The sequence below is a fragment of the Hypomesus transpacificus genome, chromosome 4, assembly GCF_021917145.1.
Source record: "Hypomesus transpacificus isolate Combined female chromosome 4, fHypTra1, whole genome shotgun sequence".
Classification (NCBI taxonomy): Eukaryota; Metazoa; Chordata; class Actinopteri; order Osmeriformes; family Osmeridae; genus Hypomesus; species Hypomesus transpacificus.
In genome coordinates, this window is record NC_061063.1 from 940451 (window position 1) to 964761 (window position 24311).

General features: G+C 48.2%; 2 protein-coding genes across 3 annotated transcripts; both read right to left on the reverse strand.

The window, feature by feature from the left end:
- Positions 1 to 1411: 1411 nt before the first annotated feature.
- On the reverse strand, positions 1412 to 8969 carry LOC124467206 (cortexin-3). Its single transcript, XM_047019397.1, has 2 exons — positions 8688 to 8969; positions 1412 to 2848 (listed from the first exon to the last, which is right to left on the reverse strand). The coding sequence occupies exon 2, from the start codon at positions 2756 to 2758 to the stop codon at positions 2489 to 2491; it is 270 nt and encodes an 89-aa protein (XP_046875353.1). The 5' UTR covers positions 2759 to 2848; positions 8688 to 8969; the 3' UTR covers positions 1412 to 2488.
- Positions 8970 to 11577: 2608 nt separating this feature from the next.
- On the reverse strand, positions 11578 to 14759 carry LOC124467020 (tumor necrosis factor alpha-induced protein 8-like protein 2). Of its 2 annotated transcripts, none has more exons than XM_047019078.1 (4): positions 14534 to 14759; positions 12470 to 12714; positions 12192 to 12314; positions 11578 to 11839 (listed from the first exon to the last, which is right to left on the reverse strand). In XM_047019078.1, the coding sequence occupies exons 2-4, from the start codon at positions 12662 to 12664 to the stop codon at positions 11597 to 11599; spliced, it is 561 nt and encodes a 186-aa protein (XP_046875034.1). In that variant the 5' UTR covers positions 12665 to 12714; positions 14534 to 14759; the 3' UTR covers positions 11578 to 11596. The 2 variants fall into 2 exon arrangements, with proteins under 2 accessions (XP_046875034.1, XP_046875033.1); XM_047019077.1 differs by having other exon boundaries at positions 12470 to 12671; positions 14534 to 14757.
- Between the last annotated feature and the right edge of the window lie 9552 nt (positions 14760 to 24311).

A 24311-nucleotide genomic window follows, 5' to 3' on the forward strand; every position in this document is an offset into this window, starting at 1 on the left:
ATGCATGTGTGACATGGAAACAACAAAGACCAAAATAGATGTGGTGTCCCACGTGACAGTAGTTCTCCAGAGTTGGGAGTAGAGGAAGTCCTTTAAAGGGGGTTCAGGCCTGACGCGTGTCTACAGTCACACCAGCTGTCACCTGGAAACACACGGGTTAGAGGACCGCGATAGGACGGGAGGGACAGGGGAGGAGGGAAGGAGAGAGGAGGAGAGGGCAGGAGGGGGGGCGGGGAGTGCTGGGAGATGAAAAAAAGGAGAGGAGGGAGTGACGAGAGAAGGGAGGGGAGAGGAGAAAAGGAGCGGACCGGAGAGAACAGAAGGGAGAGAGAAGGGGGGGGAGAGAGAGGAGAACAGAGAAGAGGAGGAGGGGAGAGGAAGACAGATATAGAGGCAGGTCTCAGTTAAAGGGATCAGAAGAGTAATATTCCTGCAGACACAGCAAAGCCAGTTCCTTTGAGATACAGAGCCCCTCCACCTGCAGCAGGCCCCCCGCATCACCTCTCTACACCAGAACATTCTACCACACATATTGTACATCGCATCAGACTGCTTGCTGTACATACTACACAACACTGTATACCATCATAAAACGTACACAAAAGGATAAATATACACCAGAATATAAACGTTATCTACACATAAAATATCACACTACATAAACTACAAATATATGAATACATATACTACATTAGTGGTGACCAAGAAAAATTGGGGAGGACAGGTGGTAAAGCAACCTATGGCATCATGCTACTTCACATTAGTTGGCTACCTATCTCTACTAGTCTTGATCCTCACATTTGCTGCTTAATTCAAACTGTGGAATGACTGTGACAACAAATAATCCACAAGATGTTCTCTTCCATCCTCCCGTCTGTCTGTGTCCACGCCTCCCTGTGGCCCCCCTCGCTCACGGCGGCTGTTACTGAACTTGTTAGCAGCAGCACCGTTCTCCTCCAGTTCCAATTTTGCCGTGAGCGTAATGGTCCTTCAGGGCTGCCACACCAGGCTAACTGTTGGGTTGGCTAGCCAAGTAGCTAGCTACTTCACTAGCCTACCCCTTAAAAAAGGAAAACGTAAATCTGCAGAAAAGACAAACTGGACAACCTCCTCTGCCTCTATTGAACCAAACTCTTTTCAAAAGAAGAGAGAACACTTCCACTGAGATTTGGTAATGATTAGTTATATTTGTATATCCTTCTTGCTTCTCAAAAATAGAGGAGGAGCAACCTTGCCTGGCTCTATGGACCATTCTCACCTGTCATAGATACAGTACATGTATACACATCTAATAGCTTTGGGGCACCTTCGGACGTATACTGAGGTGAGCTGTCGGTCATGGTGTGTCTGTGAGAGAAAGATTGTGAGCGTGGGATGTGTCTGAGTGTGTGAGACAGTGAGTCTATGTGTGTGTGTGTGTCTGTCTGGCTCTGGGGTGTGTTTTCTCATGCAGAGAGAGAGGGAGAGAGAGAGGAGTAGAGGAAAAAGACAGAAGCAGTTTATTCATATTTCTGTCTTTGCTGTCCCCCCCCCCACCCTCACCCCCAGAGTAATGATGACTAAGCATATCATCGCTGAGGGTATAGAATGCTCTCTCCTCAGACATACAGGAAAATCACCACCTAATTGAAGAGATAACCCCCACCCCACCCACAACCAGTCAACCCTCCCCAAGCAATCACCCATGCCTGAGAGTCAGTCAGAAGTGTGTGTGTGTGGTGTGAGAACCTAACACAGAAAAAGCTGATGACTGCAGCATTAAAAACCCATCTTCACCTCTGACAGCATTTCAGACCTCACTACAGGAAGTGCTGTCCCCAGGGGCGCTGTATAGGGGGGAAAAGTTAGGACAATTCCAGGGGCCCCTGACTGACAGGGACCCCCAAAAATAGAAAAACTAATAGAAATTATCTATTTTTTTCTATGGGGGCCAAAATTCATGGCGGCGCCCCTGACCGTCCCTTTCAGGATGGCCACTCAGGTTTGTGATTGGCTTCGTCAGGGTCGGCCAGTCGACCAGTCATATCTTAGGCTGCAGGAGAGGGCTGGCCCTGAGGAAAACTGCTCTGTTCCAGTTAACTTTTCACTCAGGCAAAGCTGCGGCCACCCGTGGGACCAGGGAAAAGGACCCCTGCTGCCAGACAGTCTCTTTGAACCGTGTCGAAACTCCCCATCGGGGCGGAGAGTGAAAAGTAGCTGACATACTAAAAACAGCATCCTCTAAAGGCTGTGTGGAACTGGATGCCTATCAGGCAAGGCTGTACTGGAGAGCAGCCTATCAGGCGATGTTTTAGTGGACAGCAGCCTATCAAATGATTTCTTAGTAGAGTATAAACTATCATATAATGTCTCGGTGGTCGGCAGCCTATCAGGAAACGTCTTAATGAAAGGAATCCTGTAATAAAATGTATTGGTTGAGGGCAACTTATCAGGATATGTTTGAGTGGAGGGCAGCCTATCAGGTGATGCGGTTCAAAAGGGCAGCCTATCAGGCGATGCGGTAGTCTAAGGTGTCCTTCTCCATGTAGTCTGTCCAGGTGGAGGAGGGCATGCTGCGGTAGGGGTCCAGCAGGATACGGAAGCATCGCACCACCAACAGGCCCAGGAGGATGAGGAGGATGAGGAGGAAGATGAAGGCCGCCCTCTGCTCCAGGCTCAGGAAGGAGGAAGAGGAGGAGGAGGAAGGGTCGAACTCGGACAGAGGCAGGGTGCTGGTCAGGAAGAGCTCTGCCATCTTGTGTGTCGGACTGGTTGGCATGGCGACGGACGACCTTGGTTGTGGGGAGGTTTTGCTGTCTTGAGACGGGAGACGGGGGACGGGAGGAGGGGGGAGTATCACTGACGCACCCTGTAGGAACACAAGAGAACATAAGGAACCGTGCTGGGTCATCATGATTCTACGGCATGCCTTGTGGTCTAGCTCTCTCTGCATCTCTACTCCCCAGCTCTCTCGCTCCCCTCCTCAGCTCCCTCCCTCTCTTCCACTCCTTCAACTCAGCATGAACTTCGCACCCTGGACTGAAAGACAGGATTGCTTCCTCACTCCCTCCCTCTCTCCGTCCTTCCCTTCCTCCCTCACTCCCTGTTTCTCTCCTTCCCTCCCTCGCTCCCTGCCAGGGCCCCCCAACCCATCGATGTTCTTTTTCAATCACCGAATGATCTTGTTCTCTTTTCATCCATTTCCTTCCCTCTCTCTCTCTCTCTCTCTCTCTCTCTCTCTCGCTTCTCCTCTGTTTCTCCTCTCATTTCTTTCCCCTTTTCTTCTATTTTTTTCTATTACTTTTTCTCTCTCTTCTTCTCTCTGTCTCTCCCTCCCCATATCTAACTCTATGTTAGGTACTTCTCAATCTCTCCACTTCTCCTTTTCTCCCTCCATCTCTGTGTATCTGCGCTGTGCATGTGGTGAACAGTGGAGGGAGGGAGGTCTAGGGAACAGCATTGGGTCTAGTTCTGGTGAAAAGTGGAGGGAGTAACAAGGTCTTTGGAACAGCGGTGGGTCTAGTTTACATTTACATTTTAGTCATTTTGCAGACGCTCTTATCCAGAGCGACTTACAGTAAGTACAGGGACATTCCCCCGAGGCAAGTAGGGTGAAGTGCCTTTCCCAAGGACACAACGTCATTTTGCACGGCCGAGAATCAAACCGGCAACCTTCTGATGCTGGGATTTGGCTAAATGGTTTTGTGAGGATGGCTTACACATACCATTTTTGTGTCTTAGCAATCGAGAAAAACTGGAACAGTTGTTCCCATAGCATTGGGTGTGTTAGTGTCTGTGTGTATGTGAACTTACAGCTCCAGGGTGGCATTGGGGAGGAGTTGGTGTCTATGTGTGTGTGTGTGTGTCTGTGTGTGTGAGAGCTTACAGCTCCAGGGTGGTATTGGGGAGGTGTTCAGTGTGTCAGGGGTTAACACCAGTAGTGTGATGACATGTTTAACGAGCCTGATGTGTCTGTCACACACCGCCTGCTCCCATCCACCTGAAGTGCCTTTCCCAAGGACACAACGTCATTTTGCACGGCCGAGAATCAAACCGGCAACCTTCTGATTACCAGCACTACTCCCTAACCGCTCATCCACCTAACTCTACAGCGGTGGGTCTAGTTATGGTGAACAGTGGAGGGAGGGGAGGAGGTCTGGGGAACAGCAGGGGGTCTAGTTCTGGTGCAGCTTCGTGTGGAGCGCATAGACGTGATAAAGCTGCTGGACACACACCACACTGTTGCTCAACTCAACTAACACACGCATGCACACGAAAGGCACACACATAGGCAGACTCACAAACACACACACCCTGTAGCTCATCAGCCTGTCCCCCCCCCCCCCCCCCCCTGTGTGAGGAGGAGAGACCCCCCCCCCCCTGTTCTCTCCCTCCCCCCCACTCTGGTGAGTGTGTGTGAGGATCAGGAGATGTCATGCAGGTCTGGACCACCTGCAGAGAGACACTCCAGCAGGTAGCAGCAGGTCCTCTGCAGGGTTCTGTCACACTGCCCAGACCTGTGTGTGTGTGTGTGTGTGCTGACAACTTGAGGAGCGGAGGGTTTCAGAGTGTGTTTGTGTGTGTATGTCTTTAATGAACTGTGTGTGTGTCTTTCATGTGTGTGAGTGTGTGTGTGGGATGAGAGTGACCACTGGGCACCAATTGTTATCTCCATGGTTACGTAATCATAGGGGTGTTGAGCCAAGGCTGATTATGTAAGCATCTGCTATCGTCATGGAGATGATGCTCATCTGGTTACTAACCAAAAATGTACCTACAAAACTGTAAACGTGGACACGGTGTTAAAGTAAGGTTAGCATGTGAGCTTAACACCTACCGTAATACAGTTTTTCTCAATTGCTAAGATAGCAGTGCCAGCCATCTGCTAGGGTTTAATCACAGTTTGTCTCAATTGCTAAAACACATTTCTTGAATGTGTACTGTGTTTTCTCCAAACTCTAAACACACATCTTCATACTTACACTGTTTTGGCCAAACCCTTGACTTTTGACCCCAAATCAAACACTGTAGTCCAAACCATATTATCTGTCATATAAACTTACCTTATCATTCAAAATACACACAAAGCCCTCAAATAAAATCAACCTTCTGAACACCATTTACACACTGCTGAGAGGAATTGAAAAGACTATTATAAAAAGTTTTTAATGAACCATTGACTATAATGTGTCTTAATTTTAGATATGTTCCACCTCATGAGTTTGACATGATGTAAGTCATAAAAATGGCTAATATTACAGGATGTTTATTTTCTATTTACAGTATACAGCAATTGCATTTTGAGCTTGTGTCACTGTAATGGTCACAGCATACAAATAGTAGTACTGTTAGTCAACAACACAAATTCATTACTGTAATTTAGGGAACAAAGGCTTATAAAACAAGGAAATAAACAAACATTTTTCTCTTGGGTACAGGGACGGATCTAGAGATTTTCATTCGGGTGGCACTTTTGTAAAGCTCTCTCTTGGAAGTTGCTTTGGATAAAAGCATCTGCTAAATGCTTAAGAAAATAAATTAAAAAAAGATTGGGGTGGCAGTATATTTTATTGGGGTGGCAGCTGCCACCCCTTGCCACCCCTTAGATCCGCCACTGCTTGGGTAACAGGGCTTGTGTATGCTACAGTACTGTTCACTTTCAATCTTGTTTTCGTGTTTACCATGAATTTTTCATCATCTTTGCCATTTCAATCTCTTTACAGAAATGTACAAAGGAGCTCAAGAAAGAAGAGCTTTAGGTTTTGAATAACTGTGTGTATATGCTATATCCAAAACTGTAATATAATGGCAAAAGTGTTTGCAACATGTGACAAATGCGTGCCTTTGAGACGTGTTTGTGATATTTTGAATGCAGTGCTTCATTTTGCGAGAGAAGCAAGGCATTTTTCATTTTGTGTGTGCAGTTGTTGGATTTGTGTGTTAAGTTATGGAAAAAAGAGGACAAGTAAAAAAAATGTGTGTGAGCGTTTGAAAAAAACTGTAAAGACTGGGGTACATGGTCTTCCTGCTGGGATTTGGCTAAATGGTTTTGTGAGGATGGCTTACACATACCATTTTTGTGTCTTAGCAATAGAGAAATACTGGAACAGTTGTTCCCATAGCATTGGGTGTGTTAGTGTCTGTGTGTGTGTGAACTTACAGCTCCAGGGTGGCATTGGGGAGGAGTTGGTGTCTATGTGTGTGTGTGTGTGTGTTTGTGTGTGTGTCTGTGTGTGTCAGAGCTTACAGCTCCAGGGTGGTATTGGGGAGGTGTTCAGTGTGTCAGGGGTTAACACCAGTAGTGTGATGACATGTTTAACGAGCCTGATGTGTCTGTCACACACCGCCTGCTCCCATCCACGGTGTTTTAATGACCTTTTGTCATTAATTTACACTGCAGAGTGGAATGGAAAATGGCTAGATACTTGATGTGGAGTTGTACGAGCCGAGGAAACGTCACCCACAAATAGATTCTTCTGTTTCCTACTGCCTGAGAGAGAGAAATAGAGAGAGAGAGAGAGATAGAGTGGGACCCCTGTATAGGGTTGGTGGGACCACGTCAAGTCATTGTTGATCAAATACAGCTTGATGCCACCCTTTATTGCGCAATCTCCGTAAAGTCTTCTGTCATAAAAAAACATTGTTTGTTTTGACAAGGAATCTCTTCACAAATTGATGTTGAAATATATTTGACAAGCTGGCAGGGAATCTTTAAACAGAGTTGCTGATGAGACTCATTATTCAATTTACAATTTACAACCGAGAGATTAGCAAATCATTCTAGCGTAGCTTATTTGAATATATGAATAAAGATGGATGGCATTTTCAAACCTTTTTATTGAAGAAATTTGAAAGGTTTTACACGTTAACAGCCATATAATTACAGGAAAACACCATCTTATGTTTTTGACCTAGATGAGATTAAAACTAACATTCTGTTGAGCAACATTTAGAACGAGCATTGATGCCCGGCTCTAAAATAACCAAGGCAATGGCCTCGATGGCGCCATCCAAGATCAATACTTTTTGTTTGCCACATGCTAGACGAACAAGAACACCTTTTAGAACGTCGCTCTTGGGTATGAATTAAACGTTGTTGCAACCGATTACATTTTCTGGTTCTTTATTGTTGACCAACATGTGGATATAACCAGGATAAACCAGCCGTGCAAGTCAAAGCCATATCCCCCTTTTGCTCCTCCCCCACTTGCCTCTCTCCCTCCGCCCACCCTCCGACTCTCACCCTTATGTTCTGCCTATCATCTCATTCTCCTCCCCAGCCTCGCCTCCTTTCTTCTCTTCCTTCCTCATCTCTCCGTTCCTTGGGGTAACTGTCTGGTGACTAATGAGCTGTTGGTGACTGCTCGACTGTCTGTTAACCTTAGCAATCAGAGAAGGCTGACCCCTGGAGACGGAGATTTGCGTGTGTTTGTGTGTCTGTGTGTGTGCACAAGTGCATGTTTACAGATACAGCGCTTCATGCCATTAGCTGGTCATAATAGTTATTGATCTCCTGCTGCGGTCTATGTCTGCTCAGTAATGGCGGCTGTCACTTAGGATGACACACGAGGGGCAAGGTGACAGGGTCAGCGCGGGGGGGCTAGGCGGCCGTGATGTAGGGTTGTCCATGTCCCAGGGTTGTGGCTGGGGCTCTTGGTGCCTTTGTTTGATCTGGGGGAGGCAGGGGGGGGGGGGGGTCCTGGAACCTGGGGGGTTCTAGAATATGGTCTCTTTAGGATTCTGGACATGATTTTTGGAAGATTCTAGAACCTGGTATCTTGGTGATTTTAGCGCCTGGTGTCTGAGGGATTCTAGAATCTAGCCATGTTTGATTCCAGCTGGGAGTTATAGCATTGGCAGTTTCCTCATCTTCGCAGCTATGCCAGCATGCATGTTCCCATGACAAGCACCCCCGCCCCTCCCCCCCCCACCCACACACACACTGTCTTCCCCCAGATGCGACCCCCCCTGCCCTGGTCCATCATCTCTCAACCCCAACTCTGACTCACCCCCTGCCCTGGTCCATCAACTCCCTCCCACTGGAAAGGCAATCTACCACATTCCATTGCTGTTGAATGAGTCTTGGTGCTTTGCTTCACAACACATGAGGGGCCGACCATGGTGGCTTATGAAACCCATTGCTCACCACTGCTGTAGTCTACACAACCTCCTCTTATCTCTCTTTCACACAAACACACAAACACACCCACCCACACACACACCCATGCGTACACAAACACGCTCAATTTATCCGGGCCTCTGTTATCTAAAACCGGTACAGGTGAATTTCCTTGCCTGCCCAACCGTGGTGATTGGTTTTAATGTGGACATGACACCCTGTAGCTGTCCAAGATCACAACTATGCAGCCACACTAGCAACAGAGCTGAACATTTCTACACTTTCTGTCTTTTCTGACCAGGAACACTGTGTACCTGACTCTAGCGGCAAGATGGCTAATATTCTGTCCACCCCCGTTCAAATACACGCCTTAATTTAATTTAGACACTACACAAAAGCTGATGCGATCAAAGGATATAAGTTATTGAATGAGTGAGATCAACACTCCTTGTAATCAACGTTAACCCTTCAATAAACACTGTTGCTACCCCCTGACATGACCATAATAATTTCTAACTTATCCAACCAATTTTTAAGAAATGTTAATCACACTTCTGGTTTTAAAATGGATCATTATCACAACACTTACCTGAGGGAGGAGATCACTCGCTGCCTCGTATGCTCTGTACCTGCGAGACACGGTACACTGACTTCTTGTTCGCGCGCCCTCATGGAGATACCCGCGCGCAGTGGCTAAAGCTGTATCCTGATATCGTATTCACTATCACTCTAAAACTCTGACAAGCGACAAAAGACACGGACAGTCTCCAGAGTCACAAACTTCGCGTCTTTCGATCTTGGTTTGAGAAATGTCGACAGGGCTCTGCTCTGTCCCTTCTCGCGCTCTCCCTCCGATCCTCGTGCGCTCCAAGTCCTTTTGACAAGCACGGACAGACAGCTCCTAGTCTCTCATAGCAACCAGTTACTATAGTAATGACGAGGTTGGACAGTGTGGTAGTAGTAATGACGATTATGGTGATAATGAAGATGGTGGGGATGATGATGATAAAATGTTTTATTATTACTTACAAATCTCTATTTTAGAATGATTTTTTTTTTTTACTTAACCTATGTGCACAGAATAGCCTAGCCTAGGACTATATGGTTGTGTTGGTACAATACGAACTAACAAGCTTGGAGACCTCTGAATCCAGTTAAACTCTCGGAAATGTAGCCTACTGTAATAACACAGAAGTGAAGCTAATGATTTTGACTCAGCTAGATAACCAACCTGCCATTAGGGCGGTGTTCAAACTGTGGGACTGACAACTCTGTCATTACGCTATATTGTCAGACTCAGCTGTGTCACTCGCCGACAGAGGCTACAGTAAGTGAGAGAAACCAACTCATCAACGACGCCCCGTAGGATATTGAACCACCAAAGACCAGCGCTTTAAACCATGTTCATGGAGAGTTATCTTGTTAGTGCTGTTCCTGTTAGCCCTCTCCATACAATCTATCCTGTCATAGACCTGTTCCTGAATAGCAGTTAGTTAGCCCTGTTACCGGAGAACTAACCTGGTCCTCCCCCGGGAGCTGTGCTCTAAAATCGAATTTAGAACATCTGATTCTAATAATTAGCTGGTTGATGAGATGGATGGTTGGGTGGTTTGGACAAAAAAAAACGCAAGGAGGAAGCTTTCCCTGATTAGGGTTGGAGGGTCCCAGTCTGTGTAGTAAATGTGGTTTGAAGTGCTGCAAGACACTATAGGGTACAGGCTTATGACTAGGCCTACTTCATTTTGGTCTAATGACAGCCCCTGGGGCTGCATAGGTGAATGTTGAGAAGAGAGAATGGGATGGTGGAAAGGAGGATGTGAAGAAGGAAAGGGGGAAGAGGAGGAGTGTATGAGGAGTGGTAAGTGAAGAGTAATTTGAGTATTGGAGAGGAGAAGGCGTAGGTTGAAATGAAGAGAAGGAATTTGAGCTCACAGAATTCAGTCTTGAAAATGTCTCTTCAGGGATTTAATCCCAATAAAAATATACCAGAAATCAATTAGCGACAAACGAAGCCGTTAATGTTCATTTGCCCGCGACGCCGATGTCTATTAGACTTAAATGGGCTTTTCTCCCGAAAACAGATTTGTCTTGCTCTACCAACTCCCTACACGAATTTAAATATTTTAATTGTATTCTAAGAATAATATTTGCCCTACCCAAAGGCCCACACACAATTTACAGACACAAATAATCATTCGTTCGTAGGCCTATGTAATGTCTTTAAACAGTAACTGGTAATTGTATTCAAGATTTTATTGGACATTAATGCACATTTCTTTAGCAGGTGCCAAGAAAGGACTTTCAGACAAAAAATGATTCCCGTCTGTGGAAGCTAGGCCTACTATTGCCCAGTTTATCTGCATCAGACAGTGAGAACATGCACATACATAACTTTATGTTGATGGTAATATTGTGTCCAATGTTTTGGTATATGTCTGACATCCTTGTTTAGGCCAACAGTCTTGGAGACTAGACAGTTATTAACAAGATTAACGAATGAAATTTATTAATCTGTTTAACAATTATCCTTCTGACTGCATTATTGTAGCTGCTTTGTGCCCTAAATTATAACCAATCCTCTTTTACCAGTTTAAATATTTTGCCGCGGACTGACGGTATCCGTTTTTGGCAGAAATACACTTTTTGGCCCACTTGCAACCACACGCAACCCGAAGATGTAATTTCGCATCCCATCCAGTAGGAGGCAGCATCGACTCACCATATATGAACCTGGCAAATCAGAACAAGAGCTTTATAACAAATACAACATTGAATGGTCATTAGAAGCGAAGTCCACTTACATACAAACCTTTAATGTCCAAGGTGTATGTTTGTAGGAAGTTGTACACCTATGTTTATTTTAATGTAACAATAAAACAATGTACCCTGAAGTGAATTGCTTTACAACTGAGGCATTACGTCTCCTATTTTCAGTGTGCAATGTGTTCATCTAGCAGATACTTTGATCCAAACAGATGTAAAGGAGGGTTTCCAACCTGCCACCTTTTGCTTTGCAATAAACTGCTCTACCATGTAAATGTACACATCCTGGCCCGGCCCTTCCCTATACACCAATCACAACACACTAACAGTACTGCAGTCATCCTAAGCTGACAACCAGGAAGTTGTTGGTTCGATCAGGTGTCTCCATCACATTCTTTATGTGTAACTGCACCATCTTGTGGGAATAATAATGATGAGACTGGGTTCATTTGGCAGATGATTTTATCAGACGAAATCACTCGGCTGATGACACAGCGGTCAGGGCCGGTCCTTCCTACGGGCGACATAGGCAGCCGCCTAGGGCGGCATGAAGAGGGGGGCGGCACTTTCTAAAGTGCATCCATTAACTAACCCTCCCGCACTACAGGCAAAGGGCGCCAACCGCGCCACGTCATGTGTCCGTGTTGTAGTTGGGGGGGCGGCTCATCCTCCTCACCCCCTCGTCCTCCTCCTCCTCTCCCTTCTAATCTCCCCCCCCCCCCCCCCCCCCCCCCTTCATAGCTTCCCCTCCTCCATCAACAGGTTGAGTCCGGTGCAGATCCGGGCGAGGCAGGGCCACAGCGCCCCCTGCGGGTCGAACAGGTGCGTGAGCAGGCCGGGGTCCGCGTAGTGGCTGAACACGTGGCGGATGCGCCCGTGGGATTTGGCCGTCAGGTGTTTCTCCACCAGCCTCAGCAGGAGGTCTCGACAGCCATTCAGAAGTTCCTCCATCACGGCCATGTCGAAGGTGAACTCCACCTGAGGGGGGGTTATTGCAAACAAATACTGTTTGTGGAAACTATTAATGGGACAAGGTATGGCACCTCTTGAAAGTGAGATGAGAGGTCAGGAGGGGAGGGGAGAGAAGGTGACAGGAGAGGAGAGGAGAGGAGGAGACAGGAGAAGAGAGGAGGAGACAGTAGAGGAGAGGAGGAGACAGGAGAAGAAAGGAGAGAAGAGGAGAGGAGGGACGACGAGGGGAGAAGAGGGAATAGCTGAGGAGAAGGGAAGAAAGTAGAGGAGAGGAAAGGAGAGAAGGGGAGAGGAGACGTGATTGGAAGACAGGAGAAGAGAAGCGAGAAGAGGGAAAATATGTTTTTCATATGTGTACCTCGTGGAAGCTGATAGCCGTCATGGCTCCATGGTGGATCTTCTTCTTGAACTCCAGAGCCAGAGCCATCTCCTCCGGGCTGAACGCCTGATGACGGAACAGGACCCCCACCTTCACCACCACCTGCAGCACAGCACCACCTTATTACCGTAACGCACGCACACACACACCTTCCCCACCACCTGCAGCACAGCACCTCCATACACACACACCTTCACCACCACAGGCAGCACAGCACCTCCTTATGAACACACACACACACAAACACACACACACACCTTCACCAGGTCTTTGACCACCTTCTTGGCCTCTTCCTTGTTTCCAGAGTGTATCTTGGAGACGTGGTAGAACTGGTCCAGGATCTCGCTGCTTGTGTCATCGATGAAGAGCTGCACCACAGACTTGGACGCCACGTTGCTCAGGAGCTTCTTCTGGGTCCTCAAGGCCACGTCCTTGTAGCTGAAGCCTGCCATGTTTACTCTGGAGGGGGGGGGCACAGGGAAGGAGAGGATGAGGACGGATGCTGAGGAAGAGAGAAGATGAGAGAGGAAGGAAGAGGAGAGGATGAGGGAGGAGAGGAAGGGAGGGTTATTGACAAGTCAAGGTTCCTTTGTTCTTTGTTAGTGAGATGGTAGAACGTGAGTGCCTGTGTTTATGTATATGTGTGAGTGTGTACGTGCTGGAAAGTGATTGTGAGTGTGTGTGTTAGAAATGGTGTGTGATTGTGAGCGCGTGCTAGAGAGAGATTATGTGTATGTATGTGCAAGAGAGTGTGTTTAGAGTGAATGGTAGAGTGTGTGTGTGTGTTAGAAAGCAAGTGGATGTGCTGCTGGATGTTATGGTTTCCTCAAGCTACCGCAGGGGTCAAAGGTTAGTCCCCATCTTGGAGGAACTGTGACCTCATCATCATGCGACCTCAGCTAACCCCAACGTATCCACTCTAAGACAATAACAAAAATCTACAGTAAAGTCAGTCAAAGTACAAGTTAGCGTTTAGCATGATTGCCATATCACACAGCTTGTGTAAGACTCCCTTTCAGGGTTTTGAAATCAGTTGTATTTTTGCCCTGTTTTCAAGTTATGCTATGTTAGCTTTCACATATCTGCCCGGGAGAAAACAGTGAGGTTATTTTGATTTAGATTGTATTTTTCATTTACCCCGAGGGGTCAAAAACCTTCGATGAAATTCGAGTGCCTTTTTGAGGTACATCTCACAGAATGGGGTTGTGCCTGATTTGAGGAAAAGCCCATGCACAGCTTTTCACCAGAGACCATTTTTTGAAATAGTACAGGGGGCAGGATAAGACTGAAATTAACGACTTCAGTTGCCCTTTAAAGGGTCAGCTACTGCTGAACTGTTGCTTGTGATAATTGATATCCGTTTACGAGAGACAACCATCTCGGGACTCCCAGAGCTGACAGGATATGATGTAATCTGTTTGATCTGCAGCTTCCTCCTCAGTGGGACCCAGCGGCCTGGAGGGTGGCGACCTGGTTGCTGCAATAACAACTGGAAGTGAGATGGACGATAACCAGTGAGCATCCGTGATTTTAAGATGGAGGTGATAGGCTGTAGGCTCGGCCTTGTCACGGCTGAGATGAGGGCAGACCCTGATGTTCGAGGAGTGTTTGGATTGTCTCGGGCACAGGACTTTGGGGTTTTAGAAGTAGAATGTAATCATTTTGTATCCTTAGGCAATGTCAGTGGTCGTTTAAAGTCAGTCTATTTAAATCTTCTACTTATGTTGATTATTCTAGTCGGTTGTGTCATGCCATCTGGGTCGATTTGGTTTTCCGAATGTGTGACACCATTTTAGAGAAGTGTCTCTTTTCCTGTATTATTTCCTGTCTAACTTCCTGTCAGTTTTTTGCAACAGAGACAGAGAAATGAAACCATGACTGCAGTGACACACGCACACACGCACGCACACACACACACACACACACACACACACACACACACACACACACACACACACACACACGTATTGTCACATGTAGTGACAATGTTTCATAGCTTAGCCTTCATGGAATGTCTGTCTACTTCAGAGGAAGTGTAATCATTGTTGCTAACAGCTTGGTGTCTAAAATAGCCCAGACAGTCAGGACCACTCATACCTTCCATTCTGAACCACCAACCATGTGCATGCTCACATGCACTGATCGCATGCACTGCTCACATGCACTGATCACACACATTTTTCACCTGACATCCTATCTTGCAAAGCACTCCTCTGAAACACATACAAAGCTCACATGCATTTGAAGACAGTGAAGATGTACGAGTGTACTGTATACAGTTCACACACACACACACACACGCATGCACACACTGAGCCTACCTGCCTGGACCCTTGACTCCTGAGGCAGGTGGTCACTTGTGGAAGTTCCACATCTAGAAGCTCAAAAAACCACAGTCCCCACGATGCCGTGCACTCACTTGTCCCTCGCTCTCTGCTCCGTTTCACACACACACTTCCTTGAAGATCTCTCTTTAAAATATTACGGAGGGCACACCCCTGTGCTGACATCCCTCTCTCTCTCTCTCTCTCTCTCTCTCTCTCTCTCTCTCTCTCTCTCTCTCTCTCTCTCTCTCTCTCTTTCTCTCTCTGACTTCATCTCTCTCTCTCTCTCTCTCTCTCTCTCTCTCTCTCTCTCTCTCTCTCTCTCTCTCTCTCTTTGACTTCATCTCTCTCTCTCTTTCCTTCTCTTGCTCTCTCCCCCCTCTCTCTCTCCAGCTGTCTCTCTCGCCGTCTCTTTCAGATATGTCAACGTTCTCTAGCTCTTTCTCTGCAGCATTTGTCCTCCGTTTTGTTCCCTTCCTTGCCTCATTTTTCTCCTGGTTTGGGACTCATGAATGACACACAGCAGAGCATAGCAGAGCATAGCAGGGCTCAGCGGGGCATAGCAGGGCATAGCAGAGCAGAGCATAGCAGGGCATAGCAGGGCATAGCAGGGCATAGCAGAGCATAGCAGAGCATAGCAGGGCATAGCAGGGCATAGCAGAGCATAGCAGGGCATAGCAGAGCATGGCAGAGCAGGGCAGAGCAGGGCAGAGCAGAGCATAGTAGGGCAGGGCAGGGCAGAGCAGAGCAGTCTGTTCATTCCTGTCTGTCCTTCAGTGACGTCTGCATCCCATCACTCTCTCAGCCCTCTCCAAGCGTCTCCACTGGCACTCCCATACAAGGATGTGTGTGCGCTTGTCTGCGCGTGCGTGCGTGTGTGTTTGTATGCGACCCTCCAGGGTGGAGTGAGGAGCCTGATGAGAAGTTGTGAGAGGAGTCCTTTCAACTGACCGTTGACCAAACTCTCTCGTCTGCTGAAGTTTATGCTTCGCAGCCTTCTTCACAGTGTGTGTGTGCGTGCATGTGTGTGTGTGTATGTGTGTGTGAGTACTTGTGCGTGTGTGTCTGTCTGTGTGCGTGTGTGCCTGTGCGTGTATCTGTGTGTTTGCATGCGTGCGTGTGCGTGTGTGGGTGCCAGGGTCCCAGCAGTAAGTAACATCTCTAGTTCGGTGGAAGACAGGGGGAAGTGTTGTAACCGTATACACTAAGACCGGCCACATCACACTGACCAATCAATCAGCTCGCCCCAGGTGCTCTCAACCAATCAGCTACTGAACAGGTGGTGTTAGAGGTCCCTAAAGTATTTTAATGCCCTGGAAATCCTACTGTGTCTTTCAGACAACCAAATTACACAATTCCCCGTCCTGCTCTGACACAGATCCAGTTGGCAGCGCAATAACAACTGCTGCCATGGCAATAGACAGGAAGTTGCCAGAACATGTGGCTTCCTGGTGTCCTCTGACCACCAATGAGAATGAACACAGAGAGGGAGAGAAAGAGAGAGACTAAACAGATAGACAGAGATACACAGAGAGAAATTAAAGAGAAAGCGAGAGAGAGAGCGATAAGGAAAAAGAGAGAGAGAGATTGGAGTTGGAGGGGAGAGAGAGAGAGCAAAGAAAACGGTATGTCCAACAGTGAGTTGGACAAAACTCCACTGTCTCTCCACCTTCAAGAGAAGGCTCAAGACGCACTTGTTCCGGGAGTACAATGGTACTTAGGAATGGTTTGCTGAAACCAACGCTAGTTTCCTCAAGGATCACAATGACTCTTGCTTAGACTGTTGCTCTTGTTGGTTAGTGGTAGCTGATTTAAACTGTTGTATTCTATTTTAGTTAATCCTATTTTTATTGCTTTCCTACAGGTACACCTGCACTTAGAGATTAATGGTGTGTAATTTTAACTTGTTTAACTACATGCTCTTATGGTTTCTTCCCTTTAGCACTATTTTTTGGTTGTTCACAATATGTACTTCTTGTTTTTGACTACCCGCAATGCTGTGGGGCTATCTTGTTGTTATTATCAGTGACCTATGCACTTTGTAAAGCTCTCTCTTGGAAGTCGCTTTGGATAAAAGCGTCTGCTAAATGAATAAATGTAAATGTAATGTAAAAAAATGTAAAAAATGTAAAAAAGTAATGGACCTGAGGTTTAGTGAAGCATGTGCTCCTGCAGGGGGCACTGTGGCTCTTCAGCCGTCAGCCCTGCCTCCTTGTCCTGCTCCACACACCAGCCATTCAGATGATCCACTGTCTAACCCTAACCCACACTAACACAGGGAACAAAGAGAACACACACACCGATACATGCACATTGTATTCATAACTCCATGCACACACATGTGCAGACAATGCACACACACACACCCACCTCGCTAACCCACCCTGTCCCCATGTCTGTCTCCTTCACTCCATCCCTCCTCTCGTTCTTCATTCCCGTTGTTTTGATGTTCTTCATTCCTGGTCTCGCCTTCTGGTCGCCCTCCAACACATACACTCCTTATTATCTCTCTCTCTCTCTCTCTCTCTCTCTCTCTCTCTCTCTCTCTCTCTCTCTCTCTCTCTCCCCCTCCCTCCCTCCCTCCCTCCCTCTCCCTTCTCTTCCCTCCCTAAATCTACCCTCCTCCCCTCTCCCTGTCTGTCCTGTGTGTGCTGGTGTTGTTGTGAGGGCTGACCTGAATCCAGATCCTAAACCAAAGCCCCAGGCCTGGGGCTGCCAGACCCAAGCAGGCCGCTCCTTCTACCATAGATCGGTGCACTGCTGTTGGGCTTGCAGGCCTTTGTCAGACTCCCCCCCACCCCATCTCCATGGAGGTCCAGATATGAATATTCCAGATTTGCTGCCGCCCTGTACCCCTGTAACCACGACGACGAGCTGATGAAACGAGGTGTAACCGGAGCTGTGGGTGAATCATCAAACTGGGTTTCTAACTTCTTCCTCCATTGTACAAACTCAGACAAATACCCCATGGGCACACACACACAACACACACACACACATGGAAAAGCTGAGGGGGGGAGCAGGGGAAGGGGGAGTGGTGAAGAAGGGAAGGTAAGTCGGCCCCACGTCGACAGAGGGGCTAGTCAGTGAAGTAGCTGTGTTTGATAAAAAGAAACGTCTGCTTTGTTCTGACTTTGCCGACAAGGATGGTTATCACATCCGCTGTGCTGGCACCAGCGACGGGCTCTGTGTGGGTGTTGCTAGCCAGCTCCTCGTGTCGTGTCATTAGCGTCCAATCAGATGAGCTTGTCCTGCTAGACGGCCCCTTTGCCTGCCTCGCATCTCCAGGTGTCCCATGCTCCCGTGTGGAGGCACAGGACTTTTATTGAAAGTGAATGAGAGCGAGGGTGATTTTTGCCCTTGAACGCTGTCGGTGGATCATGGCTTTAGGTGTCTGCTACCAAGTCACTGAACTCTAGTGTGCTACTGGAGAAGTACTAGAACGCTGGGAGGAGTACGCTAGTATGCTGGCACGCTGGAATGAGAAGAGAGGACAAGAGGAGAGGAGAAGGATAGAAGGAGACTATCTGCACTCCTTGCGTTCTCTCTCACTCTAGCTCTCTGTCTCTCACTCCATCTTTCTCTCCCTCTCTCTTTCCATCTCTCACCATCTCTCTCTCTCTCACGCTCCCCATCTCTCCCTCCGTCTCTCTCTTTATCCATCTGGGTGAGAACCTGTGATGAGCTGACCTGCTAACTCTAGCACATTACTGTACTTCAGACACCCTCACACACACACACACACACACACACACACACACACACACACACACACACACACACACACACACACAGTCTCTCCTGTCCTTCATCTCCTCTTAAGATTTAGTGGCAGCTGTTCCACATCTGTGTGTGTGTGTGTCTGTTCTTGTGCGCGTGTGTGTGTGTTGCAGACGTGGTCAAGCCAGACCTGCCACGTACAGCATTTCTGATTGGAAACTCAGAACCTGCTAACCTCTGCAAGGAGTTGAAGGAAAGAGGGAGGTGTAGGAGGAGGAGACGGACTTGGAAAGAGGAGGAGAGGAAGGGAATAAGGAGGAGAGGAGGATAGCAGGAGGAGATTAGGAGAATGTGGAGGAGGAGAGGAAGAGAGGAAGAGAGCATGATAGTACAGGGAGTTCCAGCTGATGTCCAGATGTGTGCTGGCAGGAGGGCATCACGCTACAAACCAGCCAGCAGAGAGAACAGGGCTGATTGGTGGGGATGGACGTGTGTGTGTGTGTGACTTTGCAGGTTTGAGTGTGTGTCTCTGTGTGTGTGTGACGGTGCAGGTTTGAGTGTGTGTCTGTGTGTGTGTGACTGTGCAGGTTTGAGTGTGTGTGAGTGTGTGAATGCTGCCAGAAGAAGTCCTCTTCTCTTTCCTACCTTCCCAGATTCCTTTCCTCCCCCTTTCTCCCCCTTTCTTGCCAGTCTCTCCCCCTCCTCTCTCCTGCCCCCCACCTTTGTCCAGCCTCCCAAACGCACAGACAAACACAAACAAAAGCACACACACACACGTTTGTATTGTACCCTTGTGCGGACTCACATATCAGTCCCATTCAAAATGAGTTTCCTAATTCATGCACACACACTTCCCCCCGCAGGAAGCCCGTAGTAGGAGACCAGACAGGTGTAAGATTATATGCAGTGCTGAGAAAATGTCATAGTCTGCTGTCTACCCACACACACACACACACACACACACGCACACAAAGCGGATATTCTATGAAGTGTGGAGAATCTCGGCCTGGTCTGTGGGTAAATGTCGCTCCCGTCGTGGTAAATGCCATTTCACACCTAAAAGACGCTGCCTGGGGGCCTGGAGAGGGTGCGTGTGGCCATGAAGACAGCTGTTATTTTTTGCCGATCTTTTATTGACACGCTTCCGCCACTCCAGTCGCTCTCTTTCTCCCTCTCTCCCTCCGACTTGACCTCTAATGCGTGTTCTTTTCATCTCTTCCTCTCTCTGTTGGCTTGCTTGTTGGCCTACCTTCTCTCCCTCCCTCACTTCCCTCATCCTTCCCTCCAACCTCCCCTCCCTCCTTCTTCCTTCCTTCTCCCCCTTCCTCTCTCCTTTCCAACTTTTCTTTCTCCTCCTTCTTTCCTCCTTCCCTCTTCCTTTTTCTCCCTCCTTCCCTCCCTCTTGCCCCTTCAGGGAGAGGGGTTGCTTGTTTGTTCGTGAACTAAGGAGGGGGAAAGTGGAAAAAGAATATACCATGTAATAGGGAAGTAGTCACTATTACACTTCTTCAGTGCAGAGTGACAAATACTTTCTGCATGTCTCTAGTTGTAGTGAACCAAAGTAGGCTCCAAAGTAGTTTGGGGTTTGAATAGAATGAAATTAATCGGTGTGAGGTGTTCCCTGGGAAACAGCAAGTGAGGAAGACAGGAGACAAGAAGTCACTTAAGCTGAAAGTTGGAAACAGGGTGTTACGGGAGGAGTTGTGGTGCCTGTCAGTTTAGTTTCCTTCTGATCTTGCCTACACCGGGGTTCAAACTTCCATAAACACTGCTGTAGCCAGCCACGCTTCCAAGTTAGCTCCTTAAAGTGATTTATTTTATGGCAGGGGATGGAGGGTGTGTGAGGGAGTGGGTTTAATCAATTCAGCTTGGTTACAATAGGATCAATAGGATATTGTGTGGAACATCATTCACTTTAGTAAAGGATTCGACATGTCTGTTGATTTCCCAGAAGCCTTAGCATACGTTGTTGAAGTAAACCATACATTTTGACACAGACATAGGGACAGCTTGGGCAAACTACATGTTTTACAGTGGAAACATTATGTAGAATCGTGACAATATTCTTTTGACCTATTGTGTACCCCTGGACTCAGGAAATCCTAATTTTGGTTGGGATGATACCTCAACATAGATCCATTTAACCATGGCAGAACAAAGGAAGAAAGAAACAGTAATGTAGGAAACCGGAAGTCAGGAAGTAGAAAGCAGGAAGTCAAGAATCAGGAAGCAGAGAGGTGGAGATCCAGCTCAGCAGGGGAGCATAGACACTCACCACACCCCCTCAGTGTTCGCACACGAAGAGACGCTGTGGAAGAGACGACTGGCAAACTGTGCCGCGTTGTGCTGAAGATCCCAGATGTTGAGGTCCCTGTAGAGAGGAGGAGAGAGAGACAGAGGAAGGGAGAGGGAGCAAAATAGAGCGGGAGACATGGGAGTGAGGGAGAGGAGAGGGATAGAGAGGGTGAGAGAGGGAGAGATCGATAGCAAGAGGAGGGAGGGATCTGGAGAAGGAGAGTGAGAGAGAGAGAGAGAGAGAGAGAGAGAGAGAGAGAGAGAGAGAGAGAGAGAGAGAGAGAGAGAGAGAGAGGGGTGTAGCTCCAGTGAGTGAGTGATAGGGCCACAATGGTACTCCCCAGCAACTGGAATACTCTAGGAGAAAGGGCAGGCACACTCACACGCACATACACAAACCGGGCTGCTCCACACACAAAAGGATCAAACAGCTGTTTCTCCAGCTGCTGACAGCCATGACAACTGTTCTGTCATGTTCAGGTAAACAGCTGGTGACACTTTCCCTCTCTCTGGGAGAGCGAGGGGGGGGAGAGAGAGAGGGCCGCAGAGAGAGGGAGTTAGGATAGAGAGGAGCTGCTTTTGAAGAGAGGCCCTAAAGTTCCCAGACTCTTCTTCCTGTCCCTCCCTCCCTCCCTCCCTACCTCCCCGTCTTCCTTATCTCCCCTATTCTCTTGTCCTGCGGTCCACTCCCTCTCTTATCCTCCCCTCTGCCCCCCTACAGAGAACGGGGCCCCATCACATCATTGCACTTCCTGCCATTCTTCCCCACTTCCTGCGTGTCCTGTGTGGCTTCCTGCGCAGCGCGTCCACAAGGCCAATCTGTGACCGTATCGACAAACACACAGTCCTCACCCGACGTCTGCCACATCCCTTCCAAACACCCTCATCCTCCTCCCCACCCCTCCTCCTCGGCCAGCCCATCCTCAGAACCCTGAGGAGACAGAGTCCCTCCATCCCTCCATCCCTCCATCCCTCCATCCCACCCTTGATCCTTCCTCTCCTCCTTTTACCGCTCTCTTTATTCACCATCAACGTCTTCATCTCTACACCTTCATGTTCCCCCCCCCCCGTCCCATCCTGCACACATCCACCCTCCCCTCCCTCACCTCTCCACCTCCCTCCAGCCAGCGCAAGAGGGGAGCCCCTGGTGAGGAAGGAAACATCCCAGAATAACACAAGAGGGCATTGTTTCCAGAGTGACGGCTGACATGGTCAGCAACCTTTGACGACGGCTGCTGTGAAGATGACAAGGGAACTGTACGATGGCACAAACACACGCACACACACACACATGCCTACACACACAGTATATTTGCACGGGATCCCTACACACTTGAAGACACAAAAGCAACACACTGTTTTGCTAATGATCATTTTAAGACACTCCCCTCCACTCTCTCTCCCTTTCCCACTTTCCATCTCCCTCTCTCCCTCTCTCTCTCTCTCTCTCTCTCTCTCTCCACATCTATTCATCACTCACTAAAGATTAGAAGCCTATTCTTACCTCCTCCACCTCCTCCCACTCCTCCCCCTCTTCCCTCTATCGCTGGGCTTCTCTAGCTTCATTAGTCTGATTAGGTCAAACATCCTCTGGAGTCCAGACTCTGCTCCTCATACTGATCAGCTAGCGCAGCTCAGAGGAGGAGAAGCAGAACCGCAGAAGAAGCGGAGCAGAGGAAACCACAGTCGACAAATCCTCATCATCATCCTTGTCATTACACGGTCATTATCACGATAGTTGTCATGATCGTTATCAAGATTGTTATCATGGTCATGATCGTTATCATGGTCATGATCGTTATCATGGTCTTGATGATCGTCATCGTCACAGTATCATCCTCAAGCGTTGTTTGTAGGGGGGGTTTTAAGGGGGTCAGGGTTAGTATTAGTGTTAGAATAACATTTAGGGTTTGGGTTGGGGGTTGGCATGAATTTGAATGGGAGTGAATTGTCCTCACTAGGTTAGGAAAGCAAACTTGCATGTGTGTTTGAGTGTATGTGTGTGCGTGTGTGTGCGTGTTGTGTGTGTGATCCTTTGTGTGTGTTAGATCTTGAGGAGTGTAAGTTTGTATATGTGTCTGTTATGTGTGTATGGCTGGCGTGGTTGACGTGTGTGTGTGTGTGCAGAAACAGGTGTTGAAGATTAAATTATTAAATGAACAGCAGTTGTAGTCATTAAACTTTTATCAATCACACCTCCTTTTTACAAACTCAGGCAAAACTCTGCGGCCAAATCTTTTATTCCCTGCCGCTCCCTTTCTCAGAAAGAGGAAGAGAGACACGGAGAGATTAAGAGTGTGGAGGGAGAACGGGGGGAGAGAAGCAGGAGAGAGAGCTTTAAGAGGAGGAGGGGGGGAAAGACTAAATAGAAAGTGGAAGAAAGGAGGGGAGAGAAAGAGCGGCCTAGCGAGAGGCAGGAGAGAGGCAGAGAGAGGTAGAGAGAGAAGAGAGGAGAGAGAGAACAGAAAAGAGAGAGAACAGAGAAAGAGAGAGGAAGGAGAGAAAGAGGGAGCTACGAGGGAGGAGATCCAGTGAGCCAGAGGGAGAGTGAGAGAGACAGAGAGGGAGAGGGAGAAAGAGAAAAAGAGAGGGGGCAGTATGGTGTCGGAAAACATTGGGTGTCGGAAAACGTCGGAGGAAAAACAGCAGAATGATTGTGTTCAAGACAAGAGAGGGAACCGAGGGGCCTTCATGGAAACATTTTATTCCTGTGTCTTCTTCACAAGCTCACTTTCCCTCTGAGCCTCTGGGACAGTGTCTGAAGGAGGAGGAGGAGGAGGAGGAGGAGGAGGAGGATGAGGAGGAGGAAGAGGAAGAAGAAGGAGGAGGAAGAGGAAGGAGGAGGAGGAGGAGAGGAGGAGAGGAGGAGGAGGAAAGGAGGAGGAAGAGGAAGAGGAAGAGGAAGAGGAGGAGGAGGAGGAGGAGGAGGAGGAGGAGGAGGAGGAGAGGAGGAGGAGGAGGAGGAGGAGGAGGAAGAGGAAGAGGAAGAGGAGGAGAGGAAGAGAGGAGGAGGAAGAGGAGGAGAGGAGGAGGAAGAAGAGGAGGAGGAAGGAGGAGAAAGAAGAGGAAGAGGAGGAAGAGGAGGAAGAGGAGAAGGAAGGAGGGAGGGTGTTTAAAGGAGGAGGAGGACAGAGGAGGAAGAGGAGGACAGAGGAGGAGAGAGCAGACTGTTTAAAGTATGTGTAGACGGAAGCTGCACCCCTCCTGTGTGACAGCGCCCCTCTTCTCCTGACCCCTGCTGGGTGGGTGGTCCTGGCCTCATTAACATATTGATTTAATGAATCTACGCATAATTACAGACGCACCCCTGTTGAGCCGAGGGGATTGGAGAGTGTCTCTGAGCGCGCTCAGTTAGCTACTGTCCTGAGCTCATTAGCTGGAAGAAGCTGACCTGGACAACCTCTCCTTCTCCATCTCTCTCTTCTCTCTTTCACTCTCTCTGTCCATCTCTCTCTCTCTGTCCATGTCTATCTCTTCACCTCTCTCCTTTTTTCTCACTTTCTTTAGCCATCTCTCTCTCTCTTTCCTTCTATGACTCTCTTTCTCTCTCTCCTTGACTCTCTCCCTCCTCCTCTCCATCCTTCAGTGTTTATCCAGGGCCTTAGGGGAGGAGCAGGAAGAGGACATGTGATGATTACAGAAGCAACTGACGCGAACCACACCTGCTGCCCCCCCCCCTCCCCCCTCTCTCGTCCCCCCATCCTTCTGTCCTTCCATCCCTCTCTCCCTCACTCCATCCCTGTTTCCCATGTGTCTGCCT